General features: G+C 40.6%; 1 protein-coding gene across 3 annotated transcripts in view; it reads right to left on the minus strand.

The window, feature by feature from the left end:
• Nucleotides 1-10146: 10146 nt before the first annotated feature.
• Nucleotides 10147-20934, minus strand: part of NCK2 (NCK adaptor protein 2) — a 53716-nt gene continuing 42928 nt past the window's right edge. For all 3 annotated transcript variants that reach the window (XM_075057313.1, XM_075057315.1, XM_075057314.1), the window contains one exon: nucleotides 10147-11534. In XM_075057313.1, the coding sequence (XP_074913414.1) occupies nucleotides 11340-11534 (195 nt within the window). In that variant the 3' untranslated portion in view covers nucleotides 10147-11339. The remainder of the gene's footprint in view (nucleotides 11535-20934) is intronic.

Raw genomic sequence — 20934 nt, forward strand, 5'->3', positions numbered from 1 at the left:
ACTTTGATCTTTTCATTAAATTTCAGCCTGCTTTGCTATAAGCCCTTAGAAAACATGCAAAGTAAATGTTGATGCTCTTTGTGGTTATTGCATAACATTAGGAGGCTCTTTGCAAATGATTTTGTCTTTCTGCGTCTCAGTTCATGGCCACTGCCCATTAAAAACTGAAACATTATCAAAGTGACAATCAGGGTGCCAGATAAAGGATATGAATCTGCATGCAGTATCTAGTTATGGAAAGCAGCCATGCACACAAAGGACCAAGTCTACAAAACCACGTAATAAACTAAGTAAGCACTATCACGTTCTAACACCTAAAGGAAAAATGTTAAAATATATATATATGCAGAGGTACATGTGCACTTACCCAGTGCAGGCAGCATCACTGAGGGTCAGCCATTTTGTGTCTGTGCTTGCATAATTACACAAGAATCTTGCTCAAGTATGTTAACAAGTCTGTATATTCAACACATGTGGCGAGTGTAAATTGTAAGCATTTACCAGAAGGCAGTACCAAGACTGGCCAGTTTCCTGAGTTCTAGGGCAAGAAATTAGGAGGGGAGGAAGCACTGTCAAATTTCCCTATGGGCTGGAAAGGCTGAGGCTTGCAGGAAGGGTGAACGACATTCAGAGAAAGAAGTATCTTCATTAACTCTTCCTATTTTTGCAGTACCTGGCTATCTGTCATCTTAGATGAGCATGAAAATCTCTAGCTGTCTAAATCACAATTTATCATAGCTTAAGTTCAAAAGACTGTTCTTTCTCACTTCTGCTGACTCAGATACAAGCTTTTGGGAAAACATCTCCGCTTTCTTTTTCAGGCCAGTAAATGATGGATGTGGTTTTCATCACCGGGAAGCACAGCAGTCCAGAGGCTAAGGAAGGATTAGTTCAGAGCACCATGCTAAAAGTTCCAAACTCGCTTCTACCCATCCCACCTGGGAGGACATGGGTCCCGTCCAGAAGTCAGAACGCCCTGCAAGAACTGATGGGGAACCAGCAAAGAGACTGCATCAGTCAATACCACTAACAAGAAAGGTGTATTGTAGTCCAGATCCACTGCTTTTGCAACAGTTGTGTTGTCCTGCTTTAGAAACAGAAACACCACAGGGAATTTCAGTGCTTTTCAGGCCTTGCATCGCCCTGACGTACGCGTACCGGTAAGCCAACTATTACAACTGTATGGTTATAGGAGGGCCAGCACAGCCATTAAGACCTCTGCATTGAAAAGAGCCAATTCAGAACTGAGACGCATCATATTTTACCTCTCCTCCTCGAGTTTTACACATCATCAGCTCCCGATCCAACTCATATCCACGTGGATGTGGAATGACATAGGCTCGACATAGAGCCTCATGCTGCTCTTCCACTGGTGATGGAGCAATCCTTTATTTTCTGGATGCTGATGGCAGGCAACATGTTCACCTGGTTATGGCAGTGGACATGCCACCAGGTTCCCTGGCTGGCATCTGTACAGCTACACAAGTACAGCTATTTTTCATATTCAATGGGAAAGGCTGGTGGGAGGAGAAGCAGACTCCAGGGTTTTTTTGCAAGTATCAGACTTAAACTTAGAATAAATTTGAACAAGTAGCAGGGCTGCAAAACAGATCGCAGAAGCCAAAGGGATATGCGTCCCCAAGCAATCAGTGTGGTAGGGAAGGTGGAAGAGTCGAGGACTTTTAATGCAGTCATGGACACAACTAAAATTGTTCAAACATTGGTGCTCCCTCCAGAGAGCACTGAGCTCATCAAGGATTAGTCACCCATGTGCAGTCTAGGACAAGTCAGCACTCATGCTCAAATGTAATCAAAGCTCTCCCCAGTGAACACCCTGCTACAGAAATGTGTGCACTGATTCTGAAAGGATAAGTGAGTTAGTTCTGGAACAAATCAAATTTGAAGAAATCCTTTAAATGGAGGGAAAGTAAACACGTACACACACATCTACCCGGGACAAAGGGGACTTCTTAGATGTCTTCATTTCCTACCGCAGAAGCAGAGGCTGATTGCTTATTCAAGCCCACTGCTGTTTATACCCAGTCTGCATCTCAAGAGAAAAAGCAAGAACTGCTTCAGAGCGAAACTGAAGTTCCTCCAGCCTGGGCCTGCTGAGCCTGGTCCCTTAGCAAACGCCTTGTGCAATCGTTTTGAACTTCCCTCCTGCTCACTGATGCCAACACGTGTATCATCACATTCGTGTGGGCGAGCGCGCTCCTAATAGCGTTATCTGTCACCAGTCCTTTTATGATGCTTCATTTCCATGGCTCCTTGGTGGATGCTTTTGTCTGCTCTCCATCATCATTGTACAGTACCCAGCAATTATTTTGGCTGCTCTCTTCAGTTTGAGCTGTTCCTTCCTTTTGTACGTGGGCTGGGTTGGTTTTGTTTTTTGCTTTTTCTTTTTTAATTAAAGGGCTTTGTTTACAGTATCGGGTTTTTGAACGAAGATTTATAGCCGACCCCATAATTATAACAGTCCCAATAAACAGTACGAACTGTCATTTACAGCTACAACACAGTGTTATAGTTCTATGCCAGCATAACATCTCCACTATGTCAGCCTTCCTCTCTTGGAGGAATCCTTGGTATTTTCTCTCTTCAGTACTGGAAAATACCACCCAGTAGGTCGAGGAGAAGAAACTTCGGCAAGCAGGAAAGGAGGGGTAGGCAACCACCCCCAAATACCAACATAAGAATTTCACTGCCCCTGTTTTGAGGAGCACGCCGAGTGATATTTGGGGTAAATATGCGGAAATGGTGACCATGTCATTTTCCCCTCTCCATTTCAGAGTCGCAGCTGCTTAGCCAGTTTGAGCACCAAGCTTTCAGCAGTGAGAACACGTGCACTGAAGCCCTAAATTCAAGCTGCTGATCTAGGCTGGGATTATATCGTCCAGCGAACCACCTCTGAATGATAAGAAGAGGTTTGCTCGAGCAATACAGTCGCTTGATGGCCTGTTCCTTGCGGTGCCCACAGCACAAATACAGCTCTACCCGGGGAAGGGGGCCTGCTTCTCTGCAACCTGGATGTAAAAGGGACAAATGTGGACTACAGCAATTTTTCCTGTTCATTAGGCAGGCTCTAAATATTAAAAGTTGAAAATGGAGGGAGAGTAGAGACAACTGAAGAAAGGAAGAAGGAGCTGAAAAACTTGAGAGGCTTTACAGCACAAGAGAAAACAGAGGAGGAAAAGAGAAAAGACAGAGTAGGAAACCCAAGAGCAAATGGGGCAGGAAAGCAGCGCAGAAGAACACCACACAGGACGAGCAGGATTCCTGGAAACTCAACCGGCTTGAATGGAAGTGATGCTAGACCACATGCAACTGCACTAGAAAACACACAAGAAAAATTCATTCATCTGAGTCATCATGAAAGTAAAATCGTTGCAGTTAACAGAAAAATAACAAAAATTCAAGCCAGATGACTATGTGGTGCCTTATCCTCAAAGGTTCAGAACTGTATTTAGTAAGCACAGCTTGGTTTCGGGTATGTTTCTGAAGGTGGTTGGGTTGGCTTTTCAAAAATTCAATGAGTATTGCAGAATTAACATTCTGCTAATGCTGAGAAAAGCAGTCTCCTCCTTCCATCGGTAACTAAAGTAGTTCCTGGCATTGCATTATATAACGAGCTCCTCCATTCTTACCGTTTTAAAATGATTTGCAAGAATTTACAGAGTGATTTGATTTAAACCAGAACTGGAACCTGTTCCCTTTTTTTGTTTCTTTTCTAAAGCATGGCCAGAGTTCATTCCATTAGCACAAAGTGCTTCCAAGAACTAGCATAAAGTCAGAAAGCACCTTTGGTTCTTATTCCCGCCCCCCCCGGATCATGCAATTCATCAAGAAGGGTATTATTTCCCATTAAGCCAATACTGGACGGAAACGCTCTTCTAAATGGCCCAAAAAGTTTCAGAACAGCAGCCAAGGAGACTTTCCGGGAAGTAACAGGACTGCCAAAGACAGATGCATGTGCATTTCTGAGGAAAAGGTGGAGGAAAAACAAAAAGGAAAGAAAAAAAAGAAGAAGAAAAAAAGGCAAATCTGATGTTCATTTAGGGACACAAGTCTCAAAGACCACTGTTAAAAAACATGAGATATTGCCATCAAGGGGCCCATGATTGGTAATCTAACACTCGCCACATGGCAAAGGACTGAGCTGAGATTGCTAACTTTTGAAACATGCTCAGACTTCTCTTTTTTCCAGAAGAGGTTACACCAAAGAGCATCAGAGGACTGGCAATGTAGGTGTGCTATATACCACATCAGAAATGTCAGCTGAAAAGAAATGTAATAACTTCTCTTAAACCATCCTGAATTTCATAGCAGAATGATTTCACAGAGACAAGCCAGAGAAGTGGCACATCTGATCAAAGCTGCCTGTTAGCACAAAAAACAACTCTGTGCCTTATTAACACAGAACATCAAACACTGATAATGTCAGCACCCACTGCTGAATTTGTAAAGGCAAAGGACAAAAATAACTGGATTAAAGGAGTTCTCTATGGCACCCATCCATTACCGGTGAACACTCATTCAACAACTTGCTCTCTTCTCTTCACCTTGAACTCTGTGCTTAGCCCAAGCGCCTTGACTACATTATGGAAATCTCTTCCACCATAATCACAGTTATCCTGTCTTCAGTGGAGACAGGTTATGCCAGCACAAAGTCAGGCTGACGCCAGAGCGAAACCAAGTAACACGGAGGAGTATCCCACTTTTCACTGGGATATAAACCTGGAAGGATTTTCAGTGGGAAAGCTGCCACAAACACCAGTACCCTTCGCTTTTCTTAGGGCCTCAACATCCACTTTCCCTCCTGCAGTGATAATTCCTGGAATTTACTTCTGAATAAATAGACTGTACACCAAAAAAGAGTTAAGTTTCACTTTTACAAATTAGCTATGTGTATTCAAATGAAAATAAGCATTCTAATTCTCCAGAGAGAAACCATCGGATACTTGCTTCATGATCCCAGGAGCCTGTTCTCTCTGTCTGTCTGCTGGTGCCCTTACCCACGATTTTTTATGGCTGTATTATCATCATCATCTATGGACTTAGTATTCCAAACATACCAGCTGCCCACAACTGAAGGGCTTCTTTGCATTACAAATTATAATTGCACTGAATGCACTACTGGTTCTGTGACATAAAAAGGAACAAAAAAAAAAATCATCAAGCTTATTTTAACTTGACAGTTAAACCCAGGTAAAAAAGCTAAGTCAGTAACCCACAGAACCCACTAATTAATTACCATGTAGATGTATGTATCCAATCTAATGGAGATCAAAATTAAAAAAAAAAAAAAAAAGTAACCCATTATTTACCACCAGTTTCAATTACAGCTGGGAGAATAAGTCCAGTTAACATATTCTCTGTGGCCTGGCTCACACCCAAAGAGGTGCTTCTCAGGAAGAAGCTCAGAAGCAAAATTTGGCTTGAAAACTGGAGCAAGACACCTCTTTTGAAGTCTTCTTTCAAAAATGAAAAGATAAAAACCCAACAACAACAAATCCCCAAAATCATAGTTCGCCCCTTTTGAAGATTACTACTATTTTCTAGAGTAGGCCATTGAGATTTACAATTTTATCTATCCATTCCTTCATTAAGCTGGACCAAGTCAGCATTCATTTGTTAACCTTTGTAATAGTTCAAGCACGAGTGCCATATGGTATCAAGCTAAATGCCAAACCAAATTCACTTAAGAGAACAGAAAAGAACATTTCTTACCTGTTACTTTTTCCTCATAACTGTGGACTCCCACTGCTGATGATAATCTGTCAAGTTAAAGAGTCTTCTTTTTTCTTTTCTTTTTTTTTTTTTTAAACCTCCCACTCCTAAACCATTTAACATTACCACATATGAAAGAAAATGCAAGGAAAAACTTGCCTAATCTATCAATGGTTACATGCCACTTCTGTTAGTCAGCTTCCGTATGAGCTTGGGTAGATATTTCAAATAACAGGGGAGACAATACATTTTCTAACAAGAAACACCAAGAATATGCCAGAAAAACTTGCATTTTAAAATACAAAAGTAGCATAGGGTTCCAGAGGCATGCAAAGGACCAGAAAATATTATCGTTTTAAGTGTATTATATATAGGTTATATTTCATGTTATGTTGATTTAGGTCAAAAAACATTCTGTGTGGGGGATTTTCCGACAGCTATAGATATGAATACCCACCTAAAATAGAGAAAAAGACAATAAGCTATTGCTTTTGCAAGACAGCAGCACAGGAACATACACATACTAGGCATTGTTCTCATATACTAAAGTTGGTGCACATTTGGGTTGCAATTGCAGTATACTTTCTAGAATGGTATTGCACAACTGAGGTACTTGTTACTTAAAAGCCTATTCCACCTAGGAGCAATTAGTGAATGAACAGCAGCATTTACCTGCATCCTCCTTTTACTCCAAAACCTTTCATTCACATGGTCCAGGTGATTTATAACACCATTCAGGACTGTGCACCCTGTACTCTTGCTGGTTTACACTTTTCCACTTCTTAAAAAAGGCACTGAATTTTGGATATACTGAAGAGAAAGGAATAGCAAGATTCATGGTTCCTAGTGCATTTTAAGAGCTGAGAGTTACTTTAGCAATACACCTTTCACAGCTAGTCAGTATAAATATGTTAACAAGTTTCCATTTAAAAATGAGTCATCCCATCCTACTGGAGTAAGAAAACAGAACTCATCAGATTCAGATTCTGGAGATTGCACAGGTTTCATTTACCTCTAAATCACTGAATTAAACTAGTTTAATACCAAGAAAGAACAAAAGTCCTTACAGTTATTTGTATCTTTTGCCAAGTAAATTGCCAGACCTAATAAAAAACTAGAACAGGGGTCACACTTCTTTTGGATTTATAACTTAGGCAAAATCTGACTCATTTTTATAATTAAAATTGTATAGTGGTATTTTAAAAGTAATTCAATTTTGTGTTACAACAAAAGTTATCATTCTAAATGTGGAAGATCTCCATTTCCCCTTAGTGAAACCGTTAAACCAGGCAGCAAACTTTACAGTATAGAAAAGCTACAATAAAGGCTTGAAAGAACAGCTGTAAATTTTAAGGATTTCATATAAATTTATGAGACAACAATATCTGAATAGAGAACACTAAACAGAATCATTCAAGAGTGGGACTGTACAGTCCATTCATATAGTCCACATTCACGTTAATTACCCAACCGCACGTCTTTATCGCCTCTTCTCTCCCCAAAAGCAAAGCCTAAGCAAACCCTTTGCTTTTATAATACAGTAGATCCACGTGAGTTGACCTGGTATGCTCTTGGTTCATTCTTAGATTAATCCTCTAATAATTTGTCCCCACCTAATATGTGGCTACCCTCAGTACTACATCAGGTTAGCTGTGGCTACCTGGTACCCAACCGTGCAGTTATTTTGCTGACAGATAACACTGCACACCTGTATTCAGTGTTTCTGCTGTACTCCTCTGCAAGACTCTCAGGCTGAGACTCAGCACCATGCCACGGGTTCACGCTTCTTCCAATTTGGATCTGGCTAGCAGCTGCCCAGAATTTGGATCTGGCTAGCAGCTGCCCAGGACCCGTGCAGAAGCTTGCGAGCATTTACCTGCAGGTCAGTGTAAGCCTTGAAGTTCTCCAACGTTTTTGGCCAAATACCACCACCGTCAGTAACAGTAGCGTGGCAGTGTAGGTGCTTGTGCAAAGAACAGCAGCTCCCAGTCAGCATGGGGCTGTACACCACTCTGGAGTGGCTGGTGTAACACTCGTCTCCCCCCCCCTTGGAAAATGTCTTGTACACACATATTGTCATAAGACTGAACAGCACAAAAGCTGGGACCAAGGACTGCACTGTAGATACTTATGAAGAACAGCTACCACAGCATCCTTGAAATAAAACATCTTCAGGAGAGGAGTGCTAGAGAACAGATAGGCTATGATGTGTAAGTTCAGAAGTGACAGGATTTTGACCATCTTTTTGCACCTACTCAAGGTAGGGCTATTTGGTGAGACCACAAACGGTCGAGATAACTGGAAAAGGGAGCTTGTCAACAAGCTCCTGGAGCTAAAAGTAAAAACATGGATCTCAGATTCCTGCCACTGCACGGAAAGTACAGCAACTGCTATGGATTCAGGCAACTCATTCACATTCTTATGTAAACACCAGCAAGGCAAGAAACATTAACAGCCATACAGGAATAATACTTAGAAGTACAACTTACACACCTATACAAACCAGGTATGATGGGAAAAGCCAGACTGAATACCATAAAGAAAAATCACCACTTCTACTCCATCAGAAATTATTTGAGCCTTTAATGAAAACTGCAGGTGAAGAAACTCAGGTCACCACAATTGTTCTCATCTTAAACCTCTCCCCCCTCCCCCCAACCCCAAGCTTTGACAAAGAGGCTTTAAGTAGTCAAAAAATAAGGGTGAGGTTTTGTCAAAAGATAGAAAGGTACATATAAAATAGGAAAATAAAAATAAAATCCGTGTCTATTGCACCTTTATTAAGCAGTTAGTACTTAAGATTGTTAATGCTTAGGCCCAATCCAGCAAATGAGGTCAAAAATGCAGCAAAACTTGCAGAAACTTATCTTAAAGACAGGAAGAACTGAAGAACTATTAATGAGCCTGTTGAATGGAGAGCACGTTGATTAAATACAGTGTGGGCAAAACCAAGATGAGGCTTGTTTCAAAAAAACCAAAAAAAACCCAACAAAACAAAACAAAACAAAAAAATCCACCCAAACCTCAAGCTAGTCATTCACACTGCTTGGTTGTAAATTAACTAACTGCTTCCAAAGCAAAATACTTTAACAATTCACACCTCAATACACAGAAGCTGTTTACAGAGGATGAGGTAACACACACAAAAAAATTAAAAACTGATAAATCCATTACAATATAAAGTATGTGGTAAAAACTTCACTTAAACATCTATTTGTATTGGTTCTAAGCTACGAAGGCTAGAAAGGGGTTAGGAACTAACAGACCTTGTAAAAAGGGGCCATAAAAAAAAAAAAGGTGAAAAAAAGGATCAAAAGAGGCATACGAAGGCTCCTGGAAGAGGAAACATGGGGAACATTTCAGAAATATGAACAAGGGGTATGAAAGAGTAATTGCAGTAATCAGTTTACTGGAAAGGAAAACCATTCCCATATATCATTTTTCCAAATACTACAAAGAATCAATGAGACTGAAAAGCAATTCAGTCAAACCTCAAAATGCTCATACAACATATAGCTGACTTTAACGTCACTGCCATACTCAGTACATGCTGAGATTCACCTAAAGAAAGAACTAGGTATTAGAAGGCAAAAAATGACATTCTCTGCAGAATTCATTTAAGAAGTTTAAGCAGCAGCCCACTGTGGAGTCCTTCTGTAGGTAGATTGTAAACAACTGGCACTTCTCACCAACTTCCTAAGGAAAGCTTCTATATTCTTAGAAGATAGTCATGGGTAGGTGCTCTTCAGGATAATGCATGACCATTCTGGATCGCTCTGAATCACTGCTTTCCTTCATTAAGCTGGACCAAGCAGAAGTGTCACTGCCCACTTAACTGTATGTTAATGCACATACAGAAAAATACATTTGTTAGTTAATTCAAATACAGTTGTCAATTCAGATGACCTTACAGAAATAAGATTTCAAGAGTGGTGGGAAAATAGTATGTGTGTAGAACTTCAAAAACCGTACTTGCCTCTTGGGTCTGAGCAAGACTGCAATTCACTCGCAGATGTAGCGGTGCAGTTTCCCGGTAGTGGTATGATTTACACCAAAGCAAGTCAGACAGCGCTGGTGTCTGCTTAACCTACACTGGAGTTATGCACAGAGGTAGCTGTACTACCACTGGCTGAAATACAGAATAGGTAAGGAACATGTTTTAATAGCAAAAAGGTACCAGGAAACAGCTCCGTCTTGCAGTTTTCATTAAAGCTATGAACAGACTTACTTATCACAGAAACAAGTAACACAGAGCTCATTAGACACTGCCTCATATCAAACCGTTCTCTGCAGTTGCAGAAGTTTTCTTTTTAGGCCACACGAATTCCAAGACAAACAAATTCATTATTCACTCTATTTCACCTTGCTAAAGCAACACCAGGACTACCACCCAAGGATAAATCCAGTACTCCATCATGACATAATACCTTTTTTATTACAATATCCAAAAAACTGAGTATGCAAGATTTTGAGATCTCACGATCCCTTCTTCAATCTCAGGAATGTGCCATCTAAAGACTGTATATTTAAACCATAAAGGAGTTTAAATGTAAAGAAAAGAGAAAAATGCATTTTCTTCATAAACATTCTCTGTGTCTCTTCCTACCAACCACACCATCCTCTGTAAAACCCGAAGATTTCTTTCTGTAAAGCAAATATATATATAGTGTTGGTAGCCCACCCCACCCCATCCCAAGATCAGTTTTTATTAATCTTCTGTATTAGTGTCAACAATCAGCTACAGATACATATTACTTTGAGAATTAAATACATAATCGTTTAATTCAAACAAGCAGAAGGGCAAGAGGAAAAAGCATTATGTGGATGGCACATTTGGTTGTAGATTACCAAAACATTCAGCCTTTACAATTCAATGATTCTTTCTCTAGTAATCAACTTTCAAATAAAATTTCTCTTTGTTGCAATTACAGACCAAAATACACTAGATAGTTTTCTTTTACTACAATCTTACCATAGTAGTTTAAGAAGTACTATTACAAAATGCTTTTAATTAGTGTACTCTTTACAAAGAGTCAGAGAGGCAATGTAATAGCAGAGTACAGTGTAAAGAGTGCTTCTAGGAACTAGGAGTTTTTGTAATATACTACTCGGTAAGCAATATAGCTACAGAACTCACAGCCACAACTGTTATGTCTACTCTCTCACTTAAGTAGCTGCAGCTTCAGTGCATTCAAACTGTGCCCGATGTCTCTGAACGGAGAGTTCTGCCTGCGTGAGCAATCTGAACAGATTAACACTGGTTTGAATTGAAAACGCCCCTCCTTGATCTGAGCTAACTATGTAAACGTACACAGGAGAGGGGAGTTTTGAACTCAGCCGGGAAGGTGAGTGCTCGCCACGGCCACCCAAGGGAAGCTCTCAACCTGAAGAGAGGTGGTCGGAGATTAACAGAACTGGAACACAAAAAGAGGCAAACAAAAAAAAAAAAAAAAAAAAAAAAGGACAAACAGCAACCGACAGAGCAAACACTTTAGAAAGAGCCTATTCCTTAAGCCTGCTTCCGATATTGCTCTGCTCTATAAAAGTGAATTTAGGACCTAAGGCTTGTAAATTATAAGAGGCCCAGGTGGCCAAGTCCATCTTCAACGTCACTGAAGTGCTTTCACAAGATATAGCTTTTCCCCGTGTTCACTGGTGAAGATGGGAGCCTTTTTGTAGTGTTCCACCAACTCATCCATAGTATTAAAGCGACGCTGCCCAATACAATAGACATTGTCCACGAGCTGCACCTTGAAATGTTTGTTCTTCCCCGACGCCTTTAGAGATACCGAGAAGTCACTGGGCTGTTGAGAAGAATTCAGAAAGAAAAAAAAAAAAGAATTACATAAAAGTGAACAAAATGAAGGCGTAATTTTGTGGTTTCAGGAACAAACTGTGTCACATAGTTGATGGTAATTTATGCTAGTCTTTGTTCCACAGCTCGGTGCTTTAGCTACTTAAGAAACCCAATAGTCTATTATTCAATAAATAATTGCCATCATTATTAACGTGCACAGTTAAGACAGTTAAGTGAAAGCTCCCCAGATGCACAGTCTGAAGTTGCCAATTACATGACTAAATTGCAAATATTATCTTAGTTACTCGGTCTAGAAGCACGAGAATGTCAAGGAGAAGGGAAAAACTTTCATCCTCTATGGTTTCCTTGCCAGAGAGTCCTGGAGAAAGCAATTATTGCAATATTGCTTGGGTGAGATGAAGAAAATTGCCCGTATGGCTTTTTTTAGAGCTGTGACCACCACTAGAGGGCTGTTCTTGCTTTGCATTGCAAAAGACAAAATGCACATTCACCTTTTACCCTCTTACCATGTATGGGGAATAATTTCTCCTATTAAGTACAGCTTTTTTGTAAAAAAAAAAATAAAGCTATAGAATAAAAACACAGTACAAATCTTGCCATCAAACCACCACCCACAAAACACAAAACTTAAACACTACGTTATTCAGGACAGAACAATTTCACATGATAAGTCTTTTCATCTTGGCGATCGGTTGCTTTAACGAAGACAGTGCTGTCATCCAAACGGCTGGGATGAGACCATTCCGCTTTTTGCGCCACATGCTGCCGTAGGGAGGGCAGAAAGGACACACTGTCCCTCGCTTCCAGCTGAACTCCATCTCTAGCCATTGACCACTGCTGGCCGGCTGTAGAGATCGGAGTATGGGCTTTGCCCCACCAGAAGAGGCTGGAGACTGGTGTTGCCGGCCAGTGGGAAAACGGAATAATAAAAAATAAAGCACACACCAGATTTTGTAGCAAGCACTTAATGGAGATAAGTAACGGCTGATGCGACTCTGGGGGTACTGCTGCAGGGTCTCTGCCCGCTGAAGGCATGGCTTCAGGCAGAAACCGCTGAAGGCATGGGCGAGACTTCAGACACGGCCTTTGTGCAGTCCCTCGGTCCTCCCCACCACCACGCTGCTGCTGTGGTCAAGCCAGCGCTGTGAACCTGAACTCGTCCAGGCTAAACAAAACCCACAAGGGACTATTTGGTTCACAGCATCGCCTTACGAACAACCACGAGCGGAGCTGTGGCACAGCAGAGGACTGAGCTGGGGGGAACTGGGAGCCCTCGGACGTTACTGGTGTCACCAGACTTCGGTTCATGAAACCACAGCCTCCGGAGCCCTCTACACTGCGCTTGGGGGGTCAGATACACACCGAGTACCTACCCAAGGAAACCGAAGGACAGCGTTTTCTCAGGCATGCTGTCTTTTTTCTTGCAGTGATGTGGGTCTCTGCCCCACACATCCCCCACGATCTGCCTATCCCCAAAATCTCATCCCTTGCATCTCCCCCTCAGTTGTTTTAATACTGATGCCTTCTCTGCCTTCCCTTCTGACTCCATCTGCCCTGTCCGCAGCAAACAAAGCTCCTGCCATGCCCATCAATCTGGCTCTGGCTTGCTCCTCAAGCTTTGGGCAGCAGCTCTTCCCCTCTTGGACTGCCCAAGCCAGCAGCCAGCTCCCCACACCTCTGGGCTAATCCCCTTCTACCTCGAGCCACTCATTTCCAGATCCACAAGCATCACTTCTTTAAATATTGTTTTTACCTAACACCCATAGGAGAATTACTCCTTCCACCTATAATCCAGTGTCACCGGGCCTTGGCCGGGTCAGCGCAGGCTCCATCAGGAAGGCTGCCTCGGGCTCTGAGCAGCTCCAAAGCCACCAGCTCAAAATACAGGCAACACCCCCCGTGACCACCAAGAGGAGAGGACTGGGGAGGGTGGGGGAAAGGGATGGAAAGAAATGTGCGTAAGAACGTATCTTTGGGGTTTCCAGTGCTCCACCCAAGATATGTTTCATGCCTGGTCATCCATCCCTAGCTCCAGGTTCAAAAACTGCTATTTTAGGCCAGCCAGCTCTGCTATGAAACCCCTGCCTCAGGAGCATCGCAAACAAGGCTGCAGAGAACTCACACCAAGACTGACCTATTTTCAACACCTACCTCCCTGGGTTAAAGCTAACCCAGTTGCACCAACACCACGCTGTGGTTCAGAGCCCGAACGCAGCGTGGACAAACCCTCCAGCAGCCATAACCACGCAGGACTATGACCCGTTTCAATGGACATCTCCATAGCCCTAAGAAGGGGCAGCCATTAAACGGTAACGAAGCACAAGCCTGCACCAACGAAGCTCTGCAGAAGCTCTGGGACCCTGGGCTCACGGAGGAGAAATTTAGGGTACGGGCTCTGGGCAGCGAGCTGATCGCTGTGCTCTAACCACAGGCTGCCAGGCAAGTCTGTAGGGTCTCTTCAGTTGAGGGGAGCACGTACGGATTAGCTGCTCAGGATTCAAAAAACAAGATCAAGCCTTGCTGACTAAGTTCTGCTGCTTCCATGGGCGATGCCTATGGCAAACAAAAACCAGTAAGCAAAAGGCCTTCATTTAAAACAGAAGAACTTACCATTTCTAAGTTCATAATCTGAACCAAACACTTTTTTTTTGTTGTTTTAGGAACAGGAAAAGATGTTATGACAAAGGTTTAAAAATAAGTGAAATAATCACTTCAAGCTCAACAAAATTTTAATGTTTTCTGGCAAAGCACAGTTGTTTTCAGCATGCCAAAATTATGAGTTTTCATTGCTCCTTGTATCTGCTAAGAATTGTTATCTTTAGACCAGAAAGGATGTGCTAATGACACACAGAGGTGCTGGACTAGGTCTTAGACCTCTGATCTACTGTCCTATGTCCCAGGCACTGGCCAGACTTAGATCTTTGTGAGGTGATCTACACAATACATTAAATACTTTTCCTGCCATTTTAATTATAAGTCTAATGAATGAGCATTCTCCTGAACTATTGTCCATTCTTCCCAGTCTTAGAGCTGCTAATTAGATTGATGCATAAATAGAAGACATTATTATCACTTATTTTCTCCAGAATATGTTACAAAGTTTATTCTTTTCGTGATCTGATCTAATTAAAGAAAAAAAACCACCAACCCCCCCCCCACACACACACAACGGAAAGGCTGATCTAACTCTTTTGAGAGCCATCATCCGGTGCAAAGAGATGGAAGAGCTCAAACAGCTGTTGCAAGAATCCTGAAACCCTTTATTGGCCTCAGCACTGTAACTTCTACAGGATTCAAGAACAAACACCAAAAGCAACTGGACTTGCATTTGTTTTTATTTTGGTTCTTTCCCACTCTAACAAACATGCAAAATGGTTAAAAAGACTATTTAAAAAAAAAATCTCTAGATAAACTACTGCTCTTAAACATTCCATTTCAAAGTATGCTGGTTCGATGCAGCTTGAATTGGTTCCCTGCTGTCCTCCTTGGATTTGCTCCAAGTCTGTTTATTTTATTTACTGTTTAAGCTATTTTGTTTCAACTGCTGGCCAATTTTTCTCCCTTCTCCCTCTTAAATTAATTGCTACATTTGGATGTTTGCACACTAACTTTTCCAGGAATAAAAGCCTCACATACACCAAATAAGGGCACATCAGAAGTAAGCCTTAATCCCTGAAATCTATAGAGGAGCTGATGATTCTGCAACAGAATTACAGAGCATAGCTTCATGGCAGGGAACCTGTGAATATTTCTGTACTGCCATAATTGTGAAGACCTAAATCTGAAGTTAAATTAATTCCTAAAACAGAAAATTGAAGATTAGCTGTTATGTATCTACAGCTCTTCAGACCAGGTGTAGTACTTCTTTGAATTGTTTCAATTTCCTTTATTTTAACTCCTGCTTATGACTAAGATGACCATAAGCCAGCTGGTGCCTACAGCATTTGGAAGACAACAGGTAGGAAGATGTTCCTTTAATTTTACTTCTTTGGTCAGGAACTTCACTGTCTTTTCAAAAAAGATGGAAAACTATCATGAAGACAAGTTATAAAGCAATATAAGGGAAAACAAGTGAAACCGGGAAAGAAATTTCCCTCTTTACAAACTCCATTTGAGAATGAAACAGGACAATTTTATCATAAATGGCAATATTGGGAAAAATAACTCCCTCTGAAAGCCTTTTACTGATCCTGTAACTTATTGTTTTTCCTTTCAATCCAGTTCCAGTTGGCAATGCCCTTTCTCCATGGAAGATATTCTCATGCACTCATTCTTCAAACTGTTTTAGACCCTTCGAGCTCCCACCTGTGAGCCTGCCCTAAAGCTCACCAACTCCTTCCACCTCCACACCCAGGCTTTCCCTCACTCCTCCTCCTACTCAGTCACCCAGCCAAAAAAAAGTCATAGCTCAAAAGTCTAAGGTCAGGCTGGACAGAACCATCTGGGAGGGTTAAAAATTCCTTTTTTCTACCCCTTCCACCTCATTTGGATATAAACAAATACCTTTCTCTATGTAACGTTCACCATGTTCCAAAATCAACATTATGCAGGTCAGAAACATGAATTAGCTCCACTGATCATCAAAAACAGCTCCAATAAGATTTCTATTCTTCCATTTAAAATAAACCACTAGGATACTTCTTAAGCCTGTTTTTAAAGATAAACTTTCTCCTCCTCTCCACTGTACTCATCAATCACAATATGTCATAGAACATGACAAATGCTTCAGTTTTTTAACTGTTGCCACATTTCATTGCTTCTATCCAACACTTGCGGGATTAAAACCCCAGGAAAAAATGGGAAAGCCTGAATGCTACAGAATTAGCACCTCAAAAAGCATACAGACTGTCAACCTGTGCCTCCTCCCTCTGCTGCCACTATCGCTGGACAAAGAGCACAGAAGCTAAATGCGACCTTAAAGGACTGACACAAATCTAGCTGCACCTACAATCCTCAGTATCATCTTAATACTATATAGCCTGCAACCCCATTTAGGATCGGTTACTATAATTTGATAGCTGTGACACTATTGGCAGAAGGTAGCCATTACTTCCCAATAAATAATTGCTCCCGAAATCGTCCAAGAAATTGCATAGATCACTCATGCTAATAAATAGAGCTGGCCTGAGAAAAACATCTCTGCTTCACGAGAAGACATCATAGGGTTATGAAACAGCGGTGTTTGTCTGATCGACAGTTTCGCACCCGCTTGCAGCTGAGCGCGAGGGGACTGCGAGTCCTGATGGAAGCTCCCTTTGAAGTCTCGGGGTGCCTGGAGCAGGGGACCTGCTCAGCGGCGAGCTGTGGTGGCCCTCCATCATCACCAGCCACAGGCTATTGCTGGTTCCTGTTAGCTACAGCGCTAGCAAGCATTCTTGTTTCCCAGGGTGAATCTGAACAAAAAAACCTTCTTCCTTTCAAATTTGCTTCTCTCCCCAGTGGAACCTTAGATCTTCAAAGCATGATGATCACCTGCCCAACCCAGGCCAACGGTGTCAGCCAAGACTTGTTTGTCTTGTGGTAGGTACCACACAGAGAGAACAAAAATCTGACCGCTGAAGAGCCTGCAATTCAAAAAGGGTAAGAAGTGGCTGTACGGAGACTGCATAGATTAAATCTGCATTAGTTGTTCAGGAGGGCTACTTAAACGAGACAACAAACTTCAGTTTTTAATCGGCAGAGCAGCCTGCAGCAGAAAGAACAAATCGAGCAGTTATTTCTAACTAGGTATGTTCCGCTTCAGTCTCCTCCTTTACATCTCCAAAACTGAGGCCACATTACCTGGGTATAACAGAGTTGGCAAAAATGTTACCAGTAGGTAACTGTGCCTGTTACATAAACTATAGGCTTAAATGGTTCAAACAAGTTTATGGTTCTAATAATAGTATTTCGTAATTAATGAAGATAATCAGGCTCCTAGCTACCTGACTGAGTTCATCTCGGGATATTCTCCACTATGGCAGCATCCCTTAGATCCAAATGTATCTGAGGAGAATGTTTTTGGCTAAAGCAATCTAGCTGTGAGACAAACATCTGGTAAGTTAAATCTAGAGAAACATTGTAAAATCTTGCAACCACTAAAATTTGAAATGGAGAAACATGGCAGTCTCATCAAGTGAATACAAAATACAAACCTTCATCTATCCAAGGAGAGCTTTTCATAGCTCAGTAACAAGAGCAAAATGCAAATCTAAGGAAAACTTTTACACAGATGACTTTTCGTAACTATGGTGATGGAAGTCTATAGAAAACCCTAAAACAGGTCAAAAATCAGGCACAGGATTAGCAGGATGACTCAGAGTTTTATCTATGGGCCTTTTTAGAAAGGAATAACCCCTGCAACTACAGCTTTAATAGGTGGGTTCATAACACAATGTAATGGGAACTGCTGGCTTGGTGGAAAGATGAGCAAACCAGAGAGCTGACAACTTCGCTCGGTTCAGTCTGGTCTCTCTAATCAAGATCCTTCGCTCCGATCGTGCAGTCACTCCTGGTGACTTTTAGCCACAGCGTGGCCCAATGCTTTTATAATTCACATACATAAACAAATTACATGATGGTATGATATATAAAGTATTATATATAAAGATTAGGGTAGGCAAAAGTTTGAGATGTAGTAAAATATTTCTTTAAACCTAATAAAAACTAAAACTCGCAAGTAGTACCAAGACAAAGGAGGCATTTACATGTTCAGTTACAGTTACAGTTTTTCTCATTGCTCAAAAAAAAACCCCAAATACAGGATCTGCAAGACCAGATCAAGATTAGAAAAAGAAAAAAAAAAAAAGCCGTTAAGTTCCTCAATTCAGCACATTTTTTTTGTGTGTGTGAAAAAACTTGCTGTAATGTGAATGGAGCAAGTTTTCTGGGATTCCAGTAAGTGTTAGACACTAGAAACAACTTGAAGACCACATTCTGAATGAATCTTTTTGTGCTCCACAAGCAACAATTTCCCCAGCAACAATGCAGGCAGCAAATTTGAAACTGCTTTGAATACAAGCGTCTTTAGTATTATGATGTCATATTAAATTAAAAGGTTACTGTGTCCTTTCAAGGAAATTTGTTTACTCCAGAGGTTAGACTCTTAAGAGCAAAGAAACAAGCCGTAGCACAGTGGTCACTGTGACATGACGTGCACTGAGAAATGGCTGCGCATTTTTGTATTTTAAGTAATGTATTAATTTTCAAACTGTCCTTCTGGCACTTTCCCAAAAGACAGAAGAAAATGCAGCATCCAAATCTGAAAGTGAGCTTCTACCTACTGGATGGACACACCAAGGGTATACTGCATCCACGATACCCGCCTGCCCCCAGGAGACAGGATGCTACCTTGAAGAGACAGCTGAACTACTGTAATTTAATGATTACCATAATCCTCTCGTGGCTTTCTACGTTTTAGAAGACTGCATGCCCAACCTCAGTCTTTTCTTCTGTTGACTAAACAAACTTGACTCCTCTCAGCCTCTGTAAGTCAGAAATGTTTTCTAAATCTTTATTTTTCTTCCTGTTCTCCTCTGGTTTATTTTTATTTAATCTCTATTTTTCTTCCTGTTCTCCTGTAGTTTATTTGCATTTGCCTTCATTTAGTGATTACAGAGCAGATTACTAAGAGTAGAAATAGCAACTCAATGACAGAGAACTTCAAAGGAAGGGTAGTCTGACAGCTACCATGTCTTCTTCAGAGCAAATTCATAAAGGAAAGATGCCTGAAATTTAATCAGACAATACTGTATGCAGAAAAAATAATCTGGGACTATTACAGAATTGTATTTTGTCAATAATGTTACATATGATGTAAAAATTTCAGGGCATAGCAAGAGTCCTAACTTCAATAATAATAAACTACTACTGTTTTCCAAAAATTAGAATGCAAGGTTTTATTTGGATTTAGAAAATCCTACACAGTTAACAATTTCCTTGTCTTTCACCTGTTGTTCTGCTGTCACTAGAAGCCTCTGTTCAACTCCCTCACCAAGAGTCAACATGCCAGCCAACCCCGAATTTAAGTATTACATATGAGGAATACACGAAAAGCCTGAAATATTTAGTTAGTTGCTTGTCCACTAAAGAGCATCCTTTAGTATGCACTACTTAATGAATCTGCCTCAATACTACCTCTGATTTTGACTTCACTCTACGACCTCTTCTGAGTAGCTGAAATTGCAACTTTGGAAGAACAGAATCAGCAAATGAAATGTGAAACATACTTCCAAAAAAGTATCGTGAGCTAAAAGGATCTTTACTTCCAGATTTGAGCTCAAGCTTAAACCTCCCATTTACTTAAAGCAAATTCTTTGTTTTCCAGCATGCAGTCATGCCAACACCTACTACCAACTAATTACTAAAATAATTTACACGAGGAATAGTATATAGGAACAGTTTTCCCCCAGTTTACAGACAATTATGATAAAGAATATCACAAGTTCTAACCAGAAGTGGTATATGCAATCAATACAGCCTTCTTAAAGACATCAGAATCAAGAAGTCTTAAAAACCATATTATGGTTCAAACTGTATGCTTTAGTTTTTATTCACAACCTACACTGTAAACGAAGATAGCCCATAATATGGGCACAGTGAAACCCAACACAAATACGGCATAGAGATAGATGTCCATAGCTGTGTAAGGTATACTTATTTTAGTAGTACCGTATGCTCAAATTAGAAGACTGAGCTAATATAACTACATTATTTTTTAATTTTTATACATGAAGCAACAAAATACTTAGATGGAGACATCTACTAAACAACAATGTGTTTCATGGAATGGCTTTACAGTTGAAACAATAAATGCAGAAAAGCCCTAATCACAAATTCAGATTTATTTTTTTTTTTTTGGTACCTTTTGAAAGATATATTAAGGGATTATTAAAATCTGTAACCTTTTCAAAATTACAGTCAAGGGTTAATTAAATTTTGAGTGCTTTGACTATGAATTCTCTGGCCTTAGCATACATGAAAGGCCTCTCAGTGTAATTTTAAATTTGAACTTTCAGAATCACAATGACCCCTAATCAGCACTACTTGTATCCCTCTGATGTCATCAAGGCTCAATTTACAAAGCATACGAGCTGCTGACTTGACCCTCTCTGTTGTATATCATAATCTTAACAGTTAGATACAATAATAAGTTTCCCTTATTACAACCTAAATAATCTAAGTAGAGCAGAAATACATTAAAATGGGATTTTAACCCATAGTTTAAAGAACCTATATTATTATTCAATTAAAAGCAGAACAAAACTGACCAATGCAAAGATCCCATTTGAATTAGCTTTAAAATCAAATTAATAACCAAATTTGCAATTCACAAGAGTTATTTTATCTTGTAGCGCTGTAAATTTAAGGACGATTGCATATGAGGAATGCCTGAAAAGTCAAATTGA

Source organism: Buteo buteo, chromosome 25 (assembly GCF_964188355.1).
Source record: "Buteo buteo chromosome 25, bButBut1.hap1.1, whole genome shotgun sequence".
Taxonomy (NCBI): domain Eukaryota; kingdom Metazoa; phylum Chordata; class Aves; order Accipitriformes; family Accipitridae; genus Buteo; species Buteo buteo.